This window comes from Xenopus laevis, chromosome 1L (genome assembly GCF_017654675.1).
Source record: "Xenopus laevis strain J_2021 chromosome 1L, Xenopus_laevis_v10.1, whole genome shotgun sequence".
Classification (NCBI taxonomy): domain Eukaryota; kingdom Metazoa; phylum Chordata; class Amphibia; order Anura; family Pipidae; genus Xenopus; species Xenopus laevis.
The window spans coordinates 87,372,445-87,394,177 of NC_054371.1; the positions used below are offsets into that span (position 1 = coordinate 87,372,445).

Below are 21,733 nucleotides of genomic sequence, written 5' to 3' on the forward strand. Positions count from 1 at the left end.
TCCGGATGGGGGGCGACATGGAAAAGATACACCGCACAAGGGAAGTGGTCACTAGAAGAAACCAAGATGCCAATAAATCTGTTAGAACTGAGGGCAATCCGACTGGCTCTACACAATTGGGAGTCGGAACTAAAGGCACAGGCAGTCAGAATACAATGCGACAATGCCACAGCTGTGGCATATATAAACCGTCAAGGAGGCACCAGAAGCAAAGGGGCTCTGAAAGAGGCAGAAAGGATTGTTCATTGGGCGGAGAAACACCTAGTGCAGTTGTCAGCCGTCCACATTCCGGGAGTATCCAACATCCAGGCGGACTTCCTCAGCCGACACCAAATAGACCCAGGGGAGTGGGAACTGCATCCCGAAGTATTCGAGGAACTAATACAAAAGTGGGGAATCCCACAAATAGACCTCATGGCGTCAAGAACAAATCGCAAGGTCAACCAATTTTTTGCTCGGTACAGGGATCCACTAGCAGACGGAATAGACGCCATGACCCAGTCGTGGAGGTTCGATCTGGCATATGTGTTTCCACCGATTCCCATGTTACCCAGGGTCCTCAAGAAGATCCGCCACTCAGACCTCCTGGCAATTGTAATCGCCCCCTTCTGGCCAAGAAGGACCTGGTTTCACGACCTTCAAGATCTGTCGGCAGACGCATATATCCCTCTACCTCGCAGGGGGGATCTTCTACTACAAGTTCCCATTCACCACCCCAATCCCATGCTCTTCAATTTAACGGCATGGCTATTGAGGAGTCCATCTGGAGAATGAAGGGGTTTTCTGAAGAAGTAATTGCTACATTGCTGCAGGCCAGAAAACCAGTTTCGGTGCGAATTTATCACAGAATATGGAGGAGTTACTGGTTATGGTGTCAAGATACAGGTATCGATTTTGGAATATTTTCCATACCATCTATCTTGTCCTTCCTACAAAAAGGTCTCGATATGGGACTGCAGCTGAATTCTCTCAAAGTTCAAATTTCGGCTCTGTCACTGCTTTTTCAGAATAAGATTGCCTGGGATCACACAGTTCAAGAATTTTTGCAAGGAGTAGCTCACATAGCTCCACCACGTAAACGGCCAACACCTACTTGGGATCTGAACGTGGTGCTCACAGCACTTGTAGATCCTCCGTTTGAACCTATTTCTTCACTTGACCTGCAATGGCTTACTTGGAAGGTAGTCTTCCTGGTAGCAATATCATCCGCACGCAGAGTGTCAGAGCTAGCAGCGCTTTCATGTGACCCCGAATTCCTAGTATTTCACAAAGACAAAGCGGTACTTCGGACTAAGTCTTCTTTTCTTCCCAAGGTGGTATCTTCCTTCCATATCAACCAAGAAATAGTTGTTCCGTCTTTTTGTCCGGATCACAAGAACCCTAAGGAGAAAAGACTGCATGGACTAGATGTAGTTAGAGCACTAAGGATGTATACCACACGTACTAAAGAAATCAGACGATCAGATTCTCTTTTTGTGATTCCATCGGGGCCAAGAGCAGGTCAACCAGCATCCAAGTCCACCATTTCTAGATGGATTAGGGAAGCCATTGGGAGAGCATATATAGCAAAAGGAAAGTCTCCACCTTTTCAAATCAGAGCACATTCAACGAGAGCAATGGGAGCCTCTTGGGCCTGGCGAAACTCTGCTTCAGTGGAACAGATCTGCAAGGCAGCGACCTGGTCCAGAATTCATACTTTTACAAAATTCTACCGCCTAGATACATTTGCATCGGCGGAGGCGGTTTTTGGCCGCAAAGTTCTACATGCAGTGGTGCAAGCCTAAAAGGCAAGCATTCACAAATCTGTTGCCCTCCCTGCTGTTTTGTGGGGCTGCTTTGGTAAGTCCCCATCGGTCTCCTGTGTCCCCCGGAGACGTCAGAGAAAATAGGATTTATTTACTCACCGTTAAATCCGTTTCTCTGATGTCGACAGGGGGACACAGGACATCCCACCCGGTTCATGCTTGTACGTAGTTATAAGTTAAATGGTAAACCTGTTCTACCTTGTTTTTTTGTTATTTTTGCCTGGTGGCCAGTTATTTGGTACCAACTGAGCTAAAAGAGGAAGTGCTAGGGGTAAAGCCTGAGTCCTGGCACGCCCTCTTTTCATCTGTCAATCAAGTGTCCTGCCTCCTGAAGGATGGTGCTTTACTCATCGGTCTCCTGTGTCCCCCTGTCGACATCAGAGAAACGGATTTAACGGTGAGTAAATAAATCCTATTTTCCTTTATATACTGCCATTCTTCAGATCATGTATCATTTACGTCCGCCCCTGTCATGCACACAATTTTTATCCGATGCCAATTACCCTGCACATTCTATAACAACCTCTCTTTAAGTGGTACAGGTATGGGACCAGTTATCCAGAATGCTTCGGACCTGGGGTGTTCCAGATTACGGATCTTTCTGTTATTTGGATCTTCATACTTCAAGTCTACTAGGAAATCATGTGAACATCAAATAAACCCAATAGGGTGGTTTTGCTTCCAATAAGAATTAATTATATCTTTGTTTGGATCAAGTAGATTGTACTGTTTTATTATTACAGATAAAAGGGAAATCATGTTTAAAAAGTTGGATTATTTGATTATAATGGAGTCTATGGGAGAAAGCCTTTCTGTAATCGGAGCTTCGGATTTCCGGATAACTGATTCCATACCTGTATCTATTCATTTTTTTTAAATCTAGCATATGATAGTAGTTGTCTTTAATGTTATTGATCTTAAAGTGGCAAAAGTTTAAATATTATTGCAAAGTGCAATATAATGTTTTTTATTTTGTTATGAAACCGTTTGTTATACTGATTTTTGTATATGCAAGGATAGGAGTGAAGAGACTTCAATTATGTCAGCCTCTCAGAGGAATCAAAAGGGAACTTAACATTACACAGAGGAACAAAAAATTACTTTTGCCCTGAGCACATTAACTTAGTGCATTGCTGTGCCAGTACTTGGTTTATCCCAAGTCTTAATTTTTGCCACTCTATATTTACAAAACTTCTACTGCTATATGCATTGCCCACTCACCTCTCTGCCCTCCACACTCATTAGTTCAGACCCTGTCTGAATGACTTTTCAGAAAAGTATAAATACTGCATTTAACAAGAAATGGACTTTATTATCCGGTTATATATACCACTAGCACCCAAACTGGAGAGCTGCTGAACAAAAAGAAAACCATACAAACAAAGACAACTGCAGTCTCAGAATACGACTATCTACATCACAGTACAGGTTAAAGGGGTAGTTTACCTTTAAATTAACTTTTTTTTACCAGGTTTTTTTGTCTTTTTATTGTTAAAGGTTCATTGTTACAGCAGTTTCAGTTCTTACATGCATCTTGAAAGCTGTTCTAAGCTTTGGTATAGACATACATACATCCGTTTTAAAAGCATGCCTTGGTCCAATCAGCCCATATATAAAAGTTAAATCAAAGGTGACCAACCCCTTTAATTTAAATGTGAACTATCCCTTTAATCTAATCTAAAAGTGAACTACCCATTGAAGACAAATACTTGAAACATTTTTAGGTATGAAACTTGAATAATTTAGTTGTTGAATCAATTCCTGTTCAAAATTCTTTGTGAGTCTAAGGTCATGCTTTAGATAATTTGGCTTTGGTTCATTTGGAGTACAAGGCTCAGAAGTTTGCCAAAATGTTTTAAGGAATCTTATGTCGGAAATATTTTCCACCCGAAAACAATAAGATTTCCCAACAGCCTATTTTGGAACAAACATGAATGTATTAGTAGATTGATTTAGATTTGTTGCTCATGGATTCCTGGACTTTTTTTTTTTTTTTTCACTATTTGATAGCTCTTATTTTCTGCCAACTGAAAAGTATTGTTCACAATACTGTAAGTGGTGCAGAAAGCTGAGCATTTTCGTGGCTACATTCAAAATATATCTGTGTTAAAAACTCTTAATATGCCTCTACTGTACTTAGTACTTATTTATACATGCCACTGAAAAGGGCTGCTTAATATAGGAAGCTCATTCTGTACACATTGTGCAACATTGTAAGGGATCTGTGAACCTAAATATGTGTGTGTTTCATTGTTTTTTTCATGCTGTTTAGTAAAAGTAATGTCTAATGAAATCTTTTCTCTTGTAGTCACCCAGTGATGACATTCGAACACTCTCTATGTCCGGCCATGTTGGTTTTGACAGTCTTCCTGACCAGCTAGTCAACAAGTCAACATCTCAGGGCTTCTGCTTCAATATACTCTGTGTTGGTAAGTAAATACAGTGTAGTTCTAGGTAACATCAGCTCAGGATTACCTTAATTTTATATATTTTATAAATTTATATATATTTCCTTTTTGTTATTTCCAAGATTCTGTGAATGTGCTATACTGCTCCAGTCACAGCTCAGCAAGATCCTCACAATAGCCACTCCATAGGCTTAAATGGTAATTGCCCTGACTAGGCTGATGCAATAGCGGGTCAGGTGGTTAACAAGCACAAATTGTTCTTTGTGCTGATTGCACTGGCCCATGGTTACCATGTAAGTCTATACAAGAGCAAATGCAAGTGTTTTTCTGCTTGCCCATTAGCTTGGTATAATATGGAAAACACTTCCTATTTTGCCTTGTACCATAGGCCTTTACTGGCTCTCACTACAAGGCCAGCCACCTCAGACCGAGCTCCTGTAGAGTTCCATCACAAGAATATCAGAAGGGGAAGTGGCCTGAGGGTTATTGGAAGCACAAATGGCACTCTATATACAGCTCACTGTGTTTTCTTATTGCGTGTATAGAGTGATACCCAAAGTCTATGATAATGCAAGTGTTGCTCCTGTACTGAGCTTTTCTAAAAAATCAAAGGTAAAGCATACCTCGCAAAATTTTGGAAATAGAAAGAGGTACAAAAAGAGTTGGTTTGCGCAGCGTGGTGAACAAATTGGGACCATGCCCATTATTGTGGCCACACCCCCTAATTACCATATATATATATATATATATATTTTTTTTTTAAATATTTGAACACACTTCTGGTTTTTTTCCCTGTTATTACAATTTTGCTAATACAGGTAAATTATCCTTAAGGGTCCGTCCACACGAGAAGATTCAGGGAGATTAATCGCCCCAGCGACAAATCGCCTCTTCTTCGGGGCGACAATCTCTCCGAACTGCCTGCCCTCTGCCGGCTAAAATTAAAATCGTCTGCAGCAATGCACACGCGGCGCTTCGTTTTCCGATGTTGCCCGAAGTTGCCTCACAAGGAAACTTCAGACGACTATGGAAAACGAAGTGCTGCGTGTGCATTGCCACAGGCGATTTTCATTTTAGCCTGCGGAAGACAGTTTGGGGAGATTGTCGCCCCAAAGAAGAGGCGATTTGTCGCTGGGGCGACTAATCTCCCCAAATCTGCTCGTGTGGACTGACCCTTACCTGTGAGTCTAACTTCTCCTGAAGGACATTTTTATCTTAATTACTTATTTGCTTATCTCAAAATTGTTACAAAATAATCTTTGTGCCTTTGGTGGCTGTTCTGGGCTTTCTGCCAAAAGCCAATTAAGTTAGAAACTTTGTATCTTTTTTCTGGCTGTTCAGTGCTGGAGATCAAAGAGAAACTCGGGACATTTCAGTAACAAGCCGGGACTGTGGGTTGAGCTGTCATAAGCGGAACTGTCCTGATCAAGTCGGGACAGTTGGGAGGTATGGTATAGTAGCCATTTAATGGAATATGAGTAGGAGACCACCTGAATAGAAAAAGTGTAACATTAAAATTGTAGCCTCACAGAGCAGTAATTTTTTAGCTACCAGGTCAGTAACTCCAATTTCAAAGCTAGAAATAGACAGAAGAGAACACCAAAAGACCAACTGAAAAGTTTGTAAGAATAGGGATTCCCCAACATGATACACATACACAAAATGTTACAAGGAAAATGACCTGCCGAATATTCTTGGCAAGTTTCCAATGCAGACATAATCAGGTCCAAATGCAGAAATATAAAATTGGCACAGATCTGAAAAATAACCCTGGCTAATATTACTCAAAATAGAGTCCGAAAAGGATAATAATAAATGTGTAGTTTAAAGAAATTATGCTGGCAAAATCTGATAATTATAACCAATTATGACATTTGTGCCAACCCACAGTAGACAAGTACAACTGTCAGTATCAACCATGGTTTCAAGAATGTTGAGGACATAAAATACGGGTTCAGCCAATATCTTAGGCTAATTCCCCATCAGGCAGGACTTCAGGTTTCTTTTGCAGAGTAGATAGCCATATTCCCCATTTTCTCTGTGGCATAGTATCCATACCAGTATCCATACCCACTTAAAGAAAGGACAGGGCCTGATTTTTCACTGATTGGGGGGATAAACAAAATATTGAAGCTGCTGTCCTTTCTGTCAGCACATCATTCGAATCCAAAGCAAATACTGAGAGTACTGTACAGAGTTGTGACTATTAAGAGGTGCTGCCAGTCAGAGGGACTCTGAATGAGATTTAATGGCAAAACTGCTCAGATGAGCAAGTTTGCATTCATTTTCTATTTGGTTTTGGACACTCTCCTCTGTACAGAAACAAATACTCCGTTTACGCTTACAGGCTTCATAGAACATGAGAATGAAGAAGACTCTCTATTGAAAAGTTGCAAAACACAACTTGGATATGCACGAAGCATCATGAAGCTTGACAGAAGAAGGGAAAACAGTGCAACAACCCAAGTGCCACACAGATTCCAGAGACTAATTTCCTTTCCCTGCAAAAGACTTAAGGTGCCCATACACTGAGAGATCCGCTTGTTTGGCAATGTCGCCAAACGAGCGGATCTCCCTCCGATATGCCCACCTGAAGGTGGGCAATATCGGGCTGATCCGATCGTGGGCCCTAGGGCACAACGATCGGATCCTAACGATGCCTAAACGGGTGGTCGGATCGCGGGACCGCATCAACGAATAGATGCGGCCGCGATCCGACGGGATTTTTTGTCCCATCCGATCGAGATCTGCCCGACTTTCGTCTAGATCTCGATCGGTGAAGCCCGTGGGGGGGGGCCCCATACACGGGCCAATAAGCTGCCGACACGGTCTGTCGGCAGCTTTTATCGGCCCGTGTATGGCCACCTTTACTCTGTGTCATTGCATTTTGCAGAGGGCATTGTTAATGCTGAACGGTGGTTTGATTGGCTGATCAGCTATTCCAGGCAATCCCCTTAGTTTTGTTTGAAACTATGAAGTAGTTTGAAAACATCTCCGAATATTCTCAGGAGATGGGTGTGAACTAAAAGAGCATGAAGTACAGTCAGACTAGTCCCTGGATCAAGTTATGTTATGAGCTATCTTCCATAACCCTGTATTTCCTCACTTGCTAAAAAGCCACCCAAACCCTTCTTAATGTTATCTAATGAATCAGCCTGTACTACTGATTCAGGGAAAGAATTCCACATCTTCACAGCTCTCACTGTAAAGAAGAAAAAAAAACCCCTTCTGAATATTTAGGCGGAACCTCTTTTCTTGTAATTGGAATGGGTGACCTCACATCAGCCGGAAAGACCTACTGGTAAATAAAGCATTAGAGAGATTATTATATGATCCCCTTATATATTTATACATAGTTTTCATATAACCCCTTAAGCGCCTCTTCTCCAGCATGAACATCCCCAATTTGGCCAATCTTTGCTCATAGCTATTATTTTTATAGATTTTCCATACCTTTTACCAGCCTAGCTGCCCTTCTCTGTACCCTGATGTCCTATTTGAGCACTTGAGACCTAAACTGTACGGCTTATTCTAGATGGGGCCTTACCAGTGCTCTATACAGTGGAAGAATGACCACTTCCTGCATGAAACAATGCCCCTTTTATTCCAGCTCAAGACCTTATTTGCCCTTGATGCTGCTGACTGGCCTTGCTTGCTACAACCAAGGACTCCAATGTCCTTTTCCATAATGGATTTGCCTAGTGCAGTCCCATTAAGGGTATAAGCATCCCAGGTGCATGACTTTACATTTAGCAACATTGAATCTCATTTGCCACTTATCTGCCCAGATTGCCAGTTTGTCAAGATCGTGTTGCAAGGATGCCACATCCCGAATGAAATTAATTGGGCTGAATAGTTTTGTGTCATCTGCAAACACTGATACATTACTTACAATACCCTCCCCATAATCATTAATGAAGAAGTTAGATAAAAGTGGACCCAATACACAAACCTGAGGGACCCCACTAAGAACCTTACTCCAAGTAGAGAATGTACCATTGACAACCACCCTCTGTACCCGATTCTGTTGACAACCATTTCTGTTCAGTGTTTTTAGCTGAAGACATAATGCCCAATGTTATTTGTAAATGTAATTTCTGTCGAAATCTTTCTGGCTATTTACATTTTTGGCTCTGACTCCTGAAGCAATGTTGCAAGGCACCTGATAAAAACTTATTAAAAGACCTAGAGGAGGTCTCACTCATGTTACAGACCCAGAGAACAAACCATCCATTCAGTAGCAATTTGCATATAAAGTAAAAAGTAAATACAATTTTAATATATAATGGAAAGGTCTATAGAATTTAATTCAAAAACTAAGCTTCTGGGTGGAGGACCTATTTAAGTACTCCATTGCAAAAAAAAACTGTAGCCCCTGTTTACGAGTAAGTTACTGTAAAATATGTTTTTTACATTATTAGCACTCCCCAGGTCCCCTCACAGTGCTGGGTTCCCAGTGATGCACTAAGGGTATGTCTGCTCCTCTGGGAATGCAATATGTACAGCCAATGTAGTGACATTTTCATAATACTTAAGCTTCATGCAAAGGCAATGTATGATTCTCAGGAGTAATGCATTGTTTCCCTTTGGGGTAAGTTTACTTTTAGGTTCTGCTCAGATGTGCACTGTAACCATAAACCTTTGGTTTTCCATTTGAATGGTAAACGAGAAACAAATTGAAACATGTTTTACATGTTAAACAGAGGTCACTGAACACAAGTACACATTGGATAGTTTATATCTGTGATGGTATATCATATTTAGTGGTTTGTCAGAATTTACTATAGAAAATATTCTGTCTTTAACTTCTAGTCTTGGAATGTTTTGCAACTTGGCATAATTCATATACAAGTACACATTGTCCTCAATATGCCCACATCTGTTCCTGGATTTGATGCGTTCTTTTCCTTTTGGACAGACTATATTGTCCATATTAATTAAGCTGGACATACACAGAAGATCTGCTCATTTGGGGACCTAGTCTGATTTAACCACCCATGTGTTGGACTAAATTTTAGTTTATGTGCCCCTTGGACCAGTTAGGAGAGGACTGCACCATCTGACATAATCTTTGGGATAGCTACAAATTTGCTACAAATTCCAAATGCAAGAACTGCATCTAATAACAAACTATTTTCCAAATTCCATAAATTGATATGAATTTAGGCCCTCTCTAATTGTGTGAAGGCTGTCTGTGTCCTTTTCCATGTTATATCTGAATCACTGGTTCTGCAAATACAGTAAGGCCTTTAATAGCAGTACATATTATGCTTTAAAATTTGCATTACTCAATCAGCCTAGTCTAGTGATCTTCAACAGATGTTCTAGCCAGAAAAGGTCACTATTTAATGAGGTCTCTTAATCTGTAATTTTTGGTATGTGGCTAAATAAATAAGTAGGATTTAGTGAACTTTTAAATATGTATATTTTTGGATATTTGTTCTGCTACATTTACTTTACATTGTCCATCTGGGAATGCATGTTTACAGGAAGCGAATACTACCAAACAGCTGTCTTCTTGCTGCTGCTTCTATGCTGCTTGCATAAAATTAAAGTTGCTTCTGTGCTTCTCTTATAGATGACTTCTTATGCACACACTTTGGTATACTGGATTCTTTTATACTTTTATAATTTTTTGTATTAGCTGCTTACTAAGTGTGGCTAGAATCTAAATCGCCGGCTGGATCGCTTAGTTTTCCGAAGTTGCCTCACGAGGAAAGTTCGGTTGACTTCGGAAAACGAAGCAATGAAAGTGCCATCCCGCAAGCGGGAAGGCATTGAGGGGAGATCCCCCAAAGAAGAGGTGATTTGTCGCCGGGTGACTACTCTCCCAGAATCTCCACGTGTGTCTCTGCCCTTAGTTGATACATTTCTTATCTTTGTCCCTGCTGAGCAGAATCCCTGAGTTTCATTAAAGACCTCTGTTAGAATTGATACAATAGTTGTTAATACTCCAGAGATGCTGCTGATAAATTTTGTAAATTGTAACAGTTTAGATTATGCGCCTGAATTTACGAGCGGCCAGATTTTGGAAAAATTTGTAAAAAAAAAAATGGAAAGCAATTGACAAGTCTTTATTTCTGGTGAACAATCTAGAAACAACTGAACTGAAAAATAGTTTGGAAGGTGAACAACCCATTTAATCACTGAAGGAGAAGGTATTGGCAGTAATGAGGCCTCTAATCTTTTGTGTACAACAGGGGTGTCCAACCCGCGGGCCGCGGGCCGCATGCGGCCCGGAATGGAGATCCGTGCGGCCCAGCAGGAAGCAATCTGTTTGCCATGTTGCGCGTCAGAGCAAAGGCACGCCTCCTCTCCCCACAGCTTTGCTGGACTGGCTGCAGCCTCTCTACTGTGCGCGCGGTGCGTGTGACATCACCGCCGGCGCTCTGCGTGTGACGTCAGCGCCGGCGCTCTGCGTATGACGTCACCGCCTGTGTTCTCCGCACCAGTCTCCCAAACGGCTGCTAGCTGCTGTTAGCTAGCAGCTACTGTTTGGCGCCAATTTCCTGGCTTTGCTGGGCCCTGCCCCCTCTTGTCTGGCAGCGTGATAAAGGCACACAGAGAGAGCAACTCCCAAAACTATGTGGCTCATCTCCTGCCTAATGAAAGGCTAGCTTCAGCCTGCAGCTTACTGGCAAGTCTGGCACTCTTGCACTCCACAGCAACCAATTATGATTACCTCAGCTCCCCTGGTTCAGCACAATACACCTGCACAGTATTTTTACAGGTACAGAATTTTTTACTCTTTTAGTCTGTCTTAGTGCTTTGCATTTGATATGATAAATTTGGAAGTAGGGATTTGTGTAATAACACCCCTGGGCCATATACCTATTCCATAATTTTCTGGAATTATTATTTTTACTAAATTCACTGTGTGTAGGTCTGTAGGATAAGGCATTAATTCACTATTAAATCTATTTGACAACCAATTTGTTCACTCAACTTATTTATTCAATCATGTTAATTAAAGAGCAGTGCAATAAATTAGAATTAATACAAAAATGAATTAAAAAGAAATGAATTCCCAAGCCCCCTGTGATTCCCAATAATCAATTGATTTGTTTTTTTAAGATAATTAATTATGAGGTAAATGTACTTAATAGCTTATAAGTGCATTGCAATGAATAATCACTTCTTAATTAAATTCACAGTTCATAGTATCAAAAATAGAGAATAAATTTTGTAACTGAAAAATGAATTATAAATAAATTGTTTATTCAACTTCAAAAGTAGCCCAAACATAGCACAATATGTGCAGTGAAATAAAAAAAAATTTATGAAAATACGCCAGTTACAAATTGGGCCTCTTTTAGTTACGCCCCTGGTGATGGTCAAGTCTGTACCTACCATTTTGCTTTGTTGGAAAATTAGCAAAACAGTGAAAATTTTAAAAAGGCATATTTTCACATACATTCATTTATTTTTAAGACTTTTTTTTACTGCAAATATTGAACTATTTTTGGGCTACCTTTGAAGTGCCACTTGGCTAGTTTTGGGCTGATTTTGAAAATTAGACCTGGCAACCCTGAGAAGGTTGCTCTATATTTGTCCCATATTCCAGTGTATAGCTCAATCTGGTTATCTAGCTGGTATTGTAGTTAATTTCTGTGTATTTCCTTTATTTTTATAAATCAAAAGTGTTGTGTATTTCATGTGCGGCCCCAGAAAATTTTTCTTCTTCAAATGTGGCCCAGGGAAGCCAAAAGGTTGGACACCCCTGGTGTACAAAGTCATCTTGTTGAAATGTGACTTTTATACAAGAAGAAAACCATGCAGATATGCATGATTTAAGAGAGTTATCAAGACAATATTAAACTAACTTAAATTGATATTGAATATAAAACTAATATTGAATATACTAAATCCCATCTTGGTGTGTAAGCTTTGTTTCGACAGCCATATTACCCTATTCTCTCTCTTTCTATAGGTGAGACAGGAATTGGAAAGTCAACCTTAATGGATACTATTTTCAATACAAAGTTTGAAAATGAGCCAGTGTCTCACAGTGAACCAGCAGTGCGGTTAAAAGCAAGAAGTTATGAACTTCAAGAGAGCAATGTGCGCCTGAAGTTAACCATTGTGGACACAGTAGGATTTGGGGACCAGATAAATAAAGAAGACAGGTACTTATCAAAGTTAAAATTGCCTACAAGGCCATAAATAATTTGTGGAGCTAGACCATTACCAGGTACATGTGGCATCGGGGTCATCTACACTCAAACAGTGTTGTACATAGAAATAATGTGGTGTAAACCAGAAAACTTTACTTTTCAACCCTAGTTCATCCTTCCTAGATCATACTAGCAGTAATATTGTTCACTTAAGACTATGCAGGCCCTGCTGCTGCTATAATTTATTCAGCATGTTAAAGATTTGGTACCGCCTACTTGGTAGTTTTTCAATCGAGATGATCTCTTCACACTGTTATTATAATATTGGTGATGTCAATACATTAACTTGGTTCTAACAAGTTATTTGTTCCTGTTGCAGTTTCCTTGGAAATTGTGAATTGCCATTTTTTAAAATCGAAGCTCATCCAACAAGCATCCTTTTGTCCTTTTTTTTAAATTAACTGTTACCTTGTATAGTAGTTGGCTTTTTAAATCACATACTTAAGTATTACTGCATATTCAATTCTTTAATCTCTGGCCTCTTTTCCCCCAGCTGTTTCCTAGTATAGGTAAAATAGAATTATGTATATCAATAAAAAGCTCTGCATCCACTGTGCTGTCTCAGGAGGGATGTGCCTGCTGAAGTATGAACCTATTAGGAAGTCTGGACAGGAAAAGGACGATGTTTCGCAGCTGTCCAATATGACAACGTATTTTTCTTTATTGTTGCTGCAGTTAGGGTTGAAATTGCTGCTAATTGCACATTGGTGGATTTTAGTTAAAACATTTTTTTTGCTTAATCAACTTGAATAGACGAAACATTATTCGTGCTATTTTATTATACTGCATAAAGCACAACATGATATGTGGACTTTTCGATAGATCGGACTGATGCAGAAGGAAGTTTGCCCCCTCAGAAATGATTTACGACAATTATTGCAACATCCTGACTTTTTGAGGTTCTAATTTCCAAGTCTAATGGGGTATAATTGGAGTAAGCCTTCCTTATGGCGACATGTCCACAAACCGCAAGCCTGCTTGAAAATTCTAATATAATACAGTAGCTTCCAACACATGGAGCAATACATCTAGGCAGACAACACATTTATACAAACACTGCTCTTGCTGTTGAAATTTGTTCATAATGAACCTATATCATAATGAGCCTGAGGTTTGATAACCCAAGGCCTCATATTCTGGACTGCCAAGATTATATGCACACACATATCATGCATAAACGCTAGGCACAACTTTTAGGCTTATAGCAACACAAGGGCCCATAGAACTCTGAGGCAGCAACTCTTCCATAACTTATGAGAACTTATTTACTTTTGTGAGGAATTCCCGGACCAGAAGACAGAAGAGGCATCATGGCATCTTGCCCACCCTATCGTTCTTTAATTAAATTAATTTGTAAAAAAATTAATTGGATTTGTTGCGGCTATATTGATGAATGAAGAGGCTATCTGCACATTATCAGGAGCTTGAGACGTTTAAGGTGACCTGCTGGGTAATCTTAATAGTAGAGTTTGTCTGGGTCAGCTGTAGAATCAGCACTATATTGTCCAAATTAATTGAAGTATTATTATTGCAATGTTCAATGTTTGTTTTTGTGTAATAAAATAGCCGCAGGCTTGTACTCCCATGTTGCTAATGATAGCAACTTTGACAATGTTTATTACTTGTCTTATGTTTTTAGTACTAAACTGGAAATATATAAGTGCTTCACACTTACAGAAGTTTTATTTTAGTTACAGACCCATTGTGGAGTACATCGATGCACAGTTTGAAGCGTACCTCCAAGAAGAGCTCAAGATCAAGAGATCCCTGTATAATTATCATGATACTAGGATACATGCCTGTCTTTACTTCATCGCTCCTACTGGACATTCCTTGAAATCACTTGATTTGGTCACCATGAAAAAGTTAGACAGTAAGGTACTTGCCCATACAGCTCATCTTTTGTTACCTTTTTTTTTTTTTATTGTAATTCTTGCATCCAACTAGAATTTCTTTTGGATAGTATAGTTTTTGTAGGGAGTGATATGGTTTCAAGTTTACATTCATTATGCTTTCTAGGGATTCCTCATTCTGTCATTCTAGTTTGCATGGATGCAGGGCATCCCTGGATTTAACACCTACTTTGATGAGGAGATTATTTGAGGGTTCTTTTTTTTACACCTGCAACTGACCTGTACTGAAGAGATCTCACAGCAATTGAGGCAATTTTCATGCCAACAAAATGTGAACTTGAGCTGCTCCTTCTCAACTTTGTATTAAAACTGTGCATGTTTTAAAATTATACATGATCTTTTTGTTGCTGATCATATACACAAAAGGTATAGAAATGTAAAAGAATGTGCAGTGCCGTCTACCCTGTATACATGCTTGTAGTAGCAAGGGGTATGTTGGGTGTAAATCACTACAAGGCTTGGTCTTTTAACTGGCCTCTAATGAATTGCTCATTTGCTTGTTCTTCTTCTCATTTCGGCCTTTTTAATCAGTTTTCCCTATTTTTTCGTTTATTGAAGAAAGTTGTGTTTTAAGTATATTTTCTTTTCACAAATCCATTTTCGTCTTCTGTTTACTGTAGCGTAATGCATTATTTATAGTAAGGTCCATAATTATGGTTGGATGGTGATGCAATTTTCTTAATTTTTGCTCTCTATGCCAACAACAATGGCTTTGAAATGAAACAGTCAAGATGTGATTGAAGTTTAGTGCCTCCCACCACTCAATCATATGTTGAAAATCCTTTGAAGTCAATGGCTGCCTGAAATCTTGAACTCATGGACATCACCAATTGCTAGGTTTACTACCTAGTGTTGCTTTGTTAGACATTTACTGCAGCTGTTTTCAGTTGTTTTCTGTTAGTTAATCTTTGTCTTCAGCAACTGAAATGCACATTAAATTAGCTTTCAAGTTGCTTTCCTAGTATGTTTTGGCTTATTGTCCATCTTAATATCATTAGTAAATGGTAGTGACCTGGTAACATTTTCTGTATTTAAGTCTCTTGACTGTAGACTTTGACTATAGACCTACCCTCTAGAGCAGGGATCCCCAACCTTTAGAACCTGTGAGCAACATTCAGAAGTAAAAGGAGTTATGGAGGAAAACTAGTTTGAAAAATCATCATCATCATTTATTTATATAGCGCTGTCAAGATATGCAGTGCTTTAAAAATGTTCCAGTTGTGCCAAATAAGGGCTGTGATTGGCCATTTAGTAGCCCCTATGTTGATTGTCAACTTACATTGAGGCTCTTTTTGGTAGTGCACCTGGTTTTTATCCAGCCAAAACTTGTCTCCAAGCCTGGAATTCAAAAATAAGCACCTGCTTTGAGGCCATTGGGAGCAACATCCAAGGGGTTGGAGAGCAACATGTTGCTCACAAGCTACTAGTTGGGGATCACTGCTCTAGAGAGTGTTTTTGACTAGATGTTGTGAAGGAGTTTTTCTTGCCATTGAAATCTTTCTCAAAGAAGAAAAGGGTCCTAATGAGAACCAAAACATTGAACATTTGTAAAATGGGTAAAAAAAAAAACTTTATGGTGAGTGCTGGTCCTTATTAATCATAAGTGCTATATGTCTTGCGTTTTTATCAGTAATGTCCTCTTCCGAGGCCCAGGTGGTGTACACCTGGGTGCGGTGTGGCCTCCAGCTGATCCCCTGCTCCCCCAGTAGTTTAGCCACTGGTTTTGATAGTAGAAGTGGTTAATCCTCACTCTTATGCATGAAGATATACTGATGTTTTAATTTTGGAGCCAACTGAAGGTCTGATACTGTGAAAGGTTACCATCTGTTGGTAGAGAGTGGAATTGATTTTAACCTAAATCCTCTTTCTTTTCCATTCCGGCTTGTGTTGTAAGCACATTTTTCTTAATCTTTGATCCCTGCTGAGTAATAGGTTAAACAATCAGAATTTGTTGAAATTATATATGCATAGAAGAAGCAGTGTCTGCCATCAGTGTTATTGTTTCCCCCATTTGAAATGCAGCCGGTAGCCTTTCAGACAATGAACTGGACTTCCAGGACACCCATGAATAACTGAAGAGATGACTTGGAAAATTAAAGTTTTCAGTGGAAAACATCATATACAGAATCTGTCAAGCTGTCTTTGATTTGCAGCTGACTCTTTTTCAGGAACAACAAGACCACCAAAACTGTAACAGGGGTTGTTCACCTTTGAATTAACTTCTAGTATGATGTAGAGCAGGGGTGTCCAACCTTTTGGCTTCCCTGGGCCACATTTGAAGAAGAAAAATTTTCTGGGGCCGCACATGAAATACACAACACTTTTGATTTATAAAAATAAAGGAAATACACAGAAATTAACTACAATACCAGCTAGATAACCAGATTGAGCTATACACTGGAATATGGGACAAATATAGAGCAACCTTCTCAGGGTTGCCAGGTCTAATTTTCAAAATCAGCCCAAAACTAGCCAAGTGGCACTTCAAAGGTAGCCCAAAAATAGTTCAATATTTGCAGTAAAAAAAAGTCTTAAAAATAAATGAATGTATGTGAAAATATGCCTTTTTAAAATTTTCACTGTTTTGCTAATTTTCCAACAAAGCAAAATGGTAGGTACAGACTTGGCCATCACCAGGGGCGTAACTAAAAGAGGCCCAATTTGTAACTGGCGTATTTTCATAAATTTTTTTTTATTTCACTGCACATATTGTGCTATGTTTGGGCTACTTTTGAAGTTGAATAAACAATTTATTTATAATTCATTTTTCAGTTACAAAATTTATTCTCTATTTTTGATACTATGAACTGTGAATTTAATTAAGAAGTGATTATTCATTGCAATGCACTTATAAGCTATTAAGTACATTTACCTCATAATTAATTATCTTAAAAAACAAATCAATTGATTATTGGGAATCACAGGGGGCTTGGGAATTCATTTCTTTTTAATTCATTTTTGTATTAATTCTAATTTATTGCACTGCTCTTTAATTAACATGATTGAATAAATAAGTTGAGTGAACAAATTGGTTGTCAAATAGATTTAATAGTGAATTAATGCCTTATCCTACAGACCTACACACAGTGAATTTAGTAAAAATAATAATTCCAGAAAATTATGGAATAGGTATATGGCCCAGGGGTGTTATTACACAAATCCCTACTTCCAAATTTATCATATCAAATGCAAAGCACTAAGACAGACTAAAAGAGTAAAAAATTCTGTACCTGTAAAAATACTGTGCAGGTGTATTGTGCTGAACCAGGGGAGCTGAGGTAATCATAATTGGTTGCTGTGGAGTGCAAGAGTGCCAGACTTGCCAGTAAGCTGCAGGCTGAAGCTAGCCTTTCATTAGGCAGGAGATGAGCCACATAGTTTTGGGAGTTGCTCTCTCTGTGTGCCTTTATCACGCTGCCAGACAAGAGGGGGCAGGGCCCAGCAAAGCCAGGAAATTGGCGCCAAACAGTAGCTGCTAGCTAACAGCAGCTAGCAGCCGTTTGGGGACTGGTGCGGAGAACACAGGCGGTGACGTCATACGCAGAGCGCCGGCGCTGACGTCACACGCAGAGCGCCGGCGGTGATGTCACACGCACCGCGCGCACAGTAGAGAGGCTGCAGCCAGTCCAGCAAAGCTGTGGGGAGAGGAGGCGTGCCTTTGCTCTGACGCGCAACATGGCAAACAGATTGCTTCCTGCTGGGCCGCACGGATCTCCATTCCGGGCCGCATGCGGCCCGCGGCCCGCGGGTTGGACACCCCTGATGTAGAGAGTGGTATTCTGAGATGATCTGCAATTGGTTTTCATTTTTTATTTGTGGTTTAAGTTATTTTGTTTTTTTTATTCTCCTGGGGTCCAAATTACCCTAGTATCCATGCACTGTAATATTAATAGGAGAGGGCTTGAATAGAAAGATGAGTAATAAGAACTGGCAATAACAATACATGTATGTAGTCTTACAGAACATTTGCTTTTTAGATGGGATCAGTGACCCCCATTTGAAAGCTGGAAAGAGTCCGAAGAAGAAGGCAAATAATTCAAAAACTATAAAAAAGAAAAAATGAAGGCCAATTTAAAAGTTGATTAGAAATAGCCATTCTATAACATACTAAAAGTTTACATAAAGGTGAACCACCCCTTTAATGAGTTGACGTATTTATTATTGTAAAAATAAGTTGCAATACCCCCTTTATTTTGAAAAATTCTGGTGTATAACAATAATTTTTCTACAACAGGTAAACATTATTCCAATAATCGCGAAGGCAGATACAGTTGCCAAAAATGAGCTCCACAAATTCAAAAGCAAAATTATGAGTGAGTTGGTTAGCAACGGGGTGCAAATCTACCAGTTCCCTACAGATGAAGAGACCGTTGCAGAGATCAATGCAACAATGAGTGTAAGTTACATTTTGGTTAAATACTGCTAGCTAATATGATTGGGTACTTTCAATTTTCCTGGAACTAAACACATAGCTGCGTGTCTACACATTATCTAAAAGAGGTAAAAAAACAAAATTCAAAAATATTTATTTAAATATCTTGTGGAACTAGTCTCTTATAGGCAGTTAGCCTTTTAAATTAGATTGTTTTACTGTACCATTCCATCACTGGCATAAATAAACAACCAAGAATATATTGTTTACATTTAATTTGTTGGCGAATATGTTTTTAAATTGAGGTTAAGGGGTGGTTCATCCTCTGAAGTATATCCCTTTAAAAATAAAATGTAACTTCATTCCTACAGGTACACCTGCCGTTTGCTGTTGTTGGGAGTACAGAAGAAGTCAAAATTGGCAATAAAATGGCTAAAGCAAGGCAATATCCTTGGGGTATTGTACAGGGTATGTTACAAAATTATTCAATATGTAGAAGCATTTTTTTAGAAGCATTTTCTTTTTAATTTAAAGGAGAAGGAAAGGCATTTTCTACTTGATGGTGCCAAAAGTTGGGCACCCCCAAGTGATTGTATTTACTTAGCTGTCACCCGGGCCAGTTCTTCTATCAGCAGAAACCTGCACCGGGCCGGGGGTTATTTCAGCGAGCACCACTGATCGATTGTCTTCCGGCTTCTTCTTGTAGCTGTGTATGCGCAGTGGAGCAGAAAGCCGAACTTTAACAAAAAAATTATTTTGTTCTTCTGCGCATGTGTCTGCCCTGGGAAATTTGAAGAAGGAAGGCCATCACTCCGTGGTACTCGCTGGAAGAACCCCAAGTCGGTGCAGTTTTCTCCTGACAGGAGCACCGGCCCGGGGTGCCAATCACTTGGGGGTGCCTAACTTTTGGCACCCCAAGTAATAACACCTTTCCTTCTTCTTTAAGGATGCTCACTTCATGTAACCAAAACAACGATATTCTTGCTGTTTTTGTGAACACCTTGTGGGGTGTTTTGTTTAATTAGTTTTTTTTCTGAGATCAAGCTTAGTATGTGAGTTAATGTTGAAGTCTCTTTTTTAAAACTGTTCCTTATCAAATTATAGTGTAATACAAATATTCTACATCTCTTCACTACTTGGTTATACCATTAATGTGGGATCTGTCCTTCCTTAGTTGAAAATGAAAACCACTGTGACTTTGTGAAGCTCAGAGAGATGCTTATCAGAGTAAATATGGAGGACCTAAGAGAGCAGACACATGCGAGTCACTATGAGCTGTACAGGCGTTGTAAGCTGGAGGAGATGGGGTTCAAAGACACAGACCCTGACAGCAAGCCATTCAGGTAAAATGGGCGTTTTGTTTAAATGAATAGGCACAATACATTTTTTGGTACAAGCACTGTCTAGTTTGCTTATTTTGAAATTAAGTTTATTGCCCATTTTTAAATTCTGTCATGATTTTTATGGTGGTGTTTTTATTTCTAAATTATTTTTTACATTACAAATATTTCACTCTTACCGTATAAAATTCATATAAAACCATAATTTTCCATATATATATATATATATATATATATATATATATATATATATATATAATACGTAAAATACATAATTTAGTAATATCATTTAATAATATAAAAGATTTGTTTTAATCCGTGCAAGTTCCAGTGCATTTTTTCATTCCATACTAGGCTGATGTCATTGAAAGTAGCACATATAGCAACTTATGTATGCATGTAGCCCCACAGGATTTGTTGTCCTCATTCTCCCTACATTGCTTTCTGCTAAAAAATAGTTGACATATGAAATATTAAATCTTTCTCCTTGTTTCTAGTGCTCCTGCAGTCCACACAATGCCATAACACAGAGCCCAGAGCCCTGTGGTACACACAACATAAACATGGGGGACAGAAAAGGCAACCCTCTGGGCTAAATGTGGCTGCCAGTTGAAATAACACTTCAGGGACGTGTTGCTTATTACAATAAGATTAATTGGGGTGTCAAATAAGGTTCAAGATACTTTTAATAAATAATTTTAACTAAATAGTTTTAAAGATTTGTGCTGCAAACCAGCTTTGTATTCAGTTTTCCTGTGCCTGTTTAAGCACACAGGCCACTGTTTAATAATAGCTTCTCAGCCCTGTAACTGCAGCAAACCATGTCAGTTCCAAGATAAATATAGTGCTTGTGGTATTTTCTGGTCAGCTGAGATATTAACTAATCTTAGCTATGCTTTCTTAGCTTGTCTAAACAAAAAGACTGCAGCAGTATTTAAATATCTCTTGCAAGAATTTAAGGAATTTTGGTGACTTCCTGTGTAACTGGAGACCCCCATCTAGCCTACCCATATTAGGCTTGGAAGAGCATGTTTCTTTATTCCTACAGGCAGTGCTTCAATGCTGCATTTTTGACATCATTCACCTTATCTTTATATTTTGTAGTGAAAAGGAAATGAGTAAACATGAAAGAATGAACATAATGTAATGGTTTATGCAGAATTAGTCTTGGGTAGGATGCACAATCTTGAAAGCATATTTGGAAAATGTCATAGGGGCCTATTTATTACGCTGTGTAAAATGAAATTCACAAAAAAAACAAAACGGTGTAAAAAGTTGTGTAAAATAAATGGCAAATTTGTCAAGATGTGTCTTATTTTATGCCATTTTAATGCCAGATTTGCTGTTATCTTACACTGCTTCAGACCTGTAAGTAAGCTCTGGAGGTAGTTGCTCCTAGAAAAAGCGTATAAAAAACGACGACGTTTTTTTATACCTACCCCACTCAAACGTTCAGCTGAAGATTTAGTTCCATGTGCACGTATACAGTTGAGAATTGTTTTGGACCGTAGCTTTTACCATTTCTGCTGTTGGGCCCACCTGCAAAAATATTTAACCCTGTAATTTCAGTCATCATCTATATAGTTCAGCAAATACCTAGAAGTAGTAAATATTTACATAAAAGATCACCCTTAAGGTGAGCGATGTTGCCAAATGAGCGGCTCTCTCAACGATATGCCCACCTTGAGGTGGGCGATATCGGGCTGATCGGATCATAATGA

The 21,733-nt window shown here is 39.2% G+C and overlaps 1 protein-coding gene across 6 annotated transcripts in view; it reads left to right on the forward strand.

Annotated features, from left to right (window-relative positions):
- Window positions 1-21,733, forward strand: part of septin11.L (septin 11 L homeolog) — a 72,984-nt gene that overhangs the window by 28,837 nt on the left and 22,414 nt on the right. For all 6 annotated transcript variants that reach the window (XR_005967300.1, XR_005967302.1, XM_041591081.1 and 3 more), the window contains exons 2-7: window positions 4,114-4,234; window positions 12,144-12,339; window positions 14,079-14,265; window positions 18,535-18,696; window positions 19,044-19,140; window positions 19,847-20,015. Coding sequence is in view for 4 of the 6 variants with exons in the window: in XM_041591081.1 (XP_041447015.1) it covers window positions 4,114-4,234; window positions 12,144-12,339; window positions 14,079-14,265; window positions 18,535-18,696; window positions 19,044-19,140; window positions 19,847-20,015 (932 nt within the window). In the remaining 2 variants the exon portion in view is untranslated. The remainder of the gene's footprint in view (window positions 1-4,113; window positions 4,235-12,143; window positions 12,340-14,078; window positions 14,266-18,534; window positions 18,697-19,043; window positions 19,141-19,846; window positions 20,016-21,733) is intronic.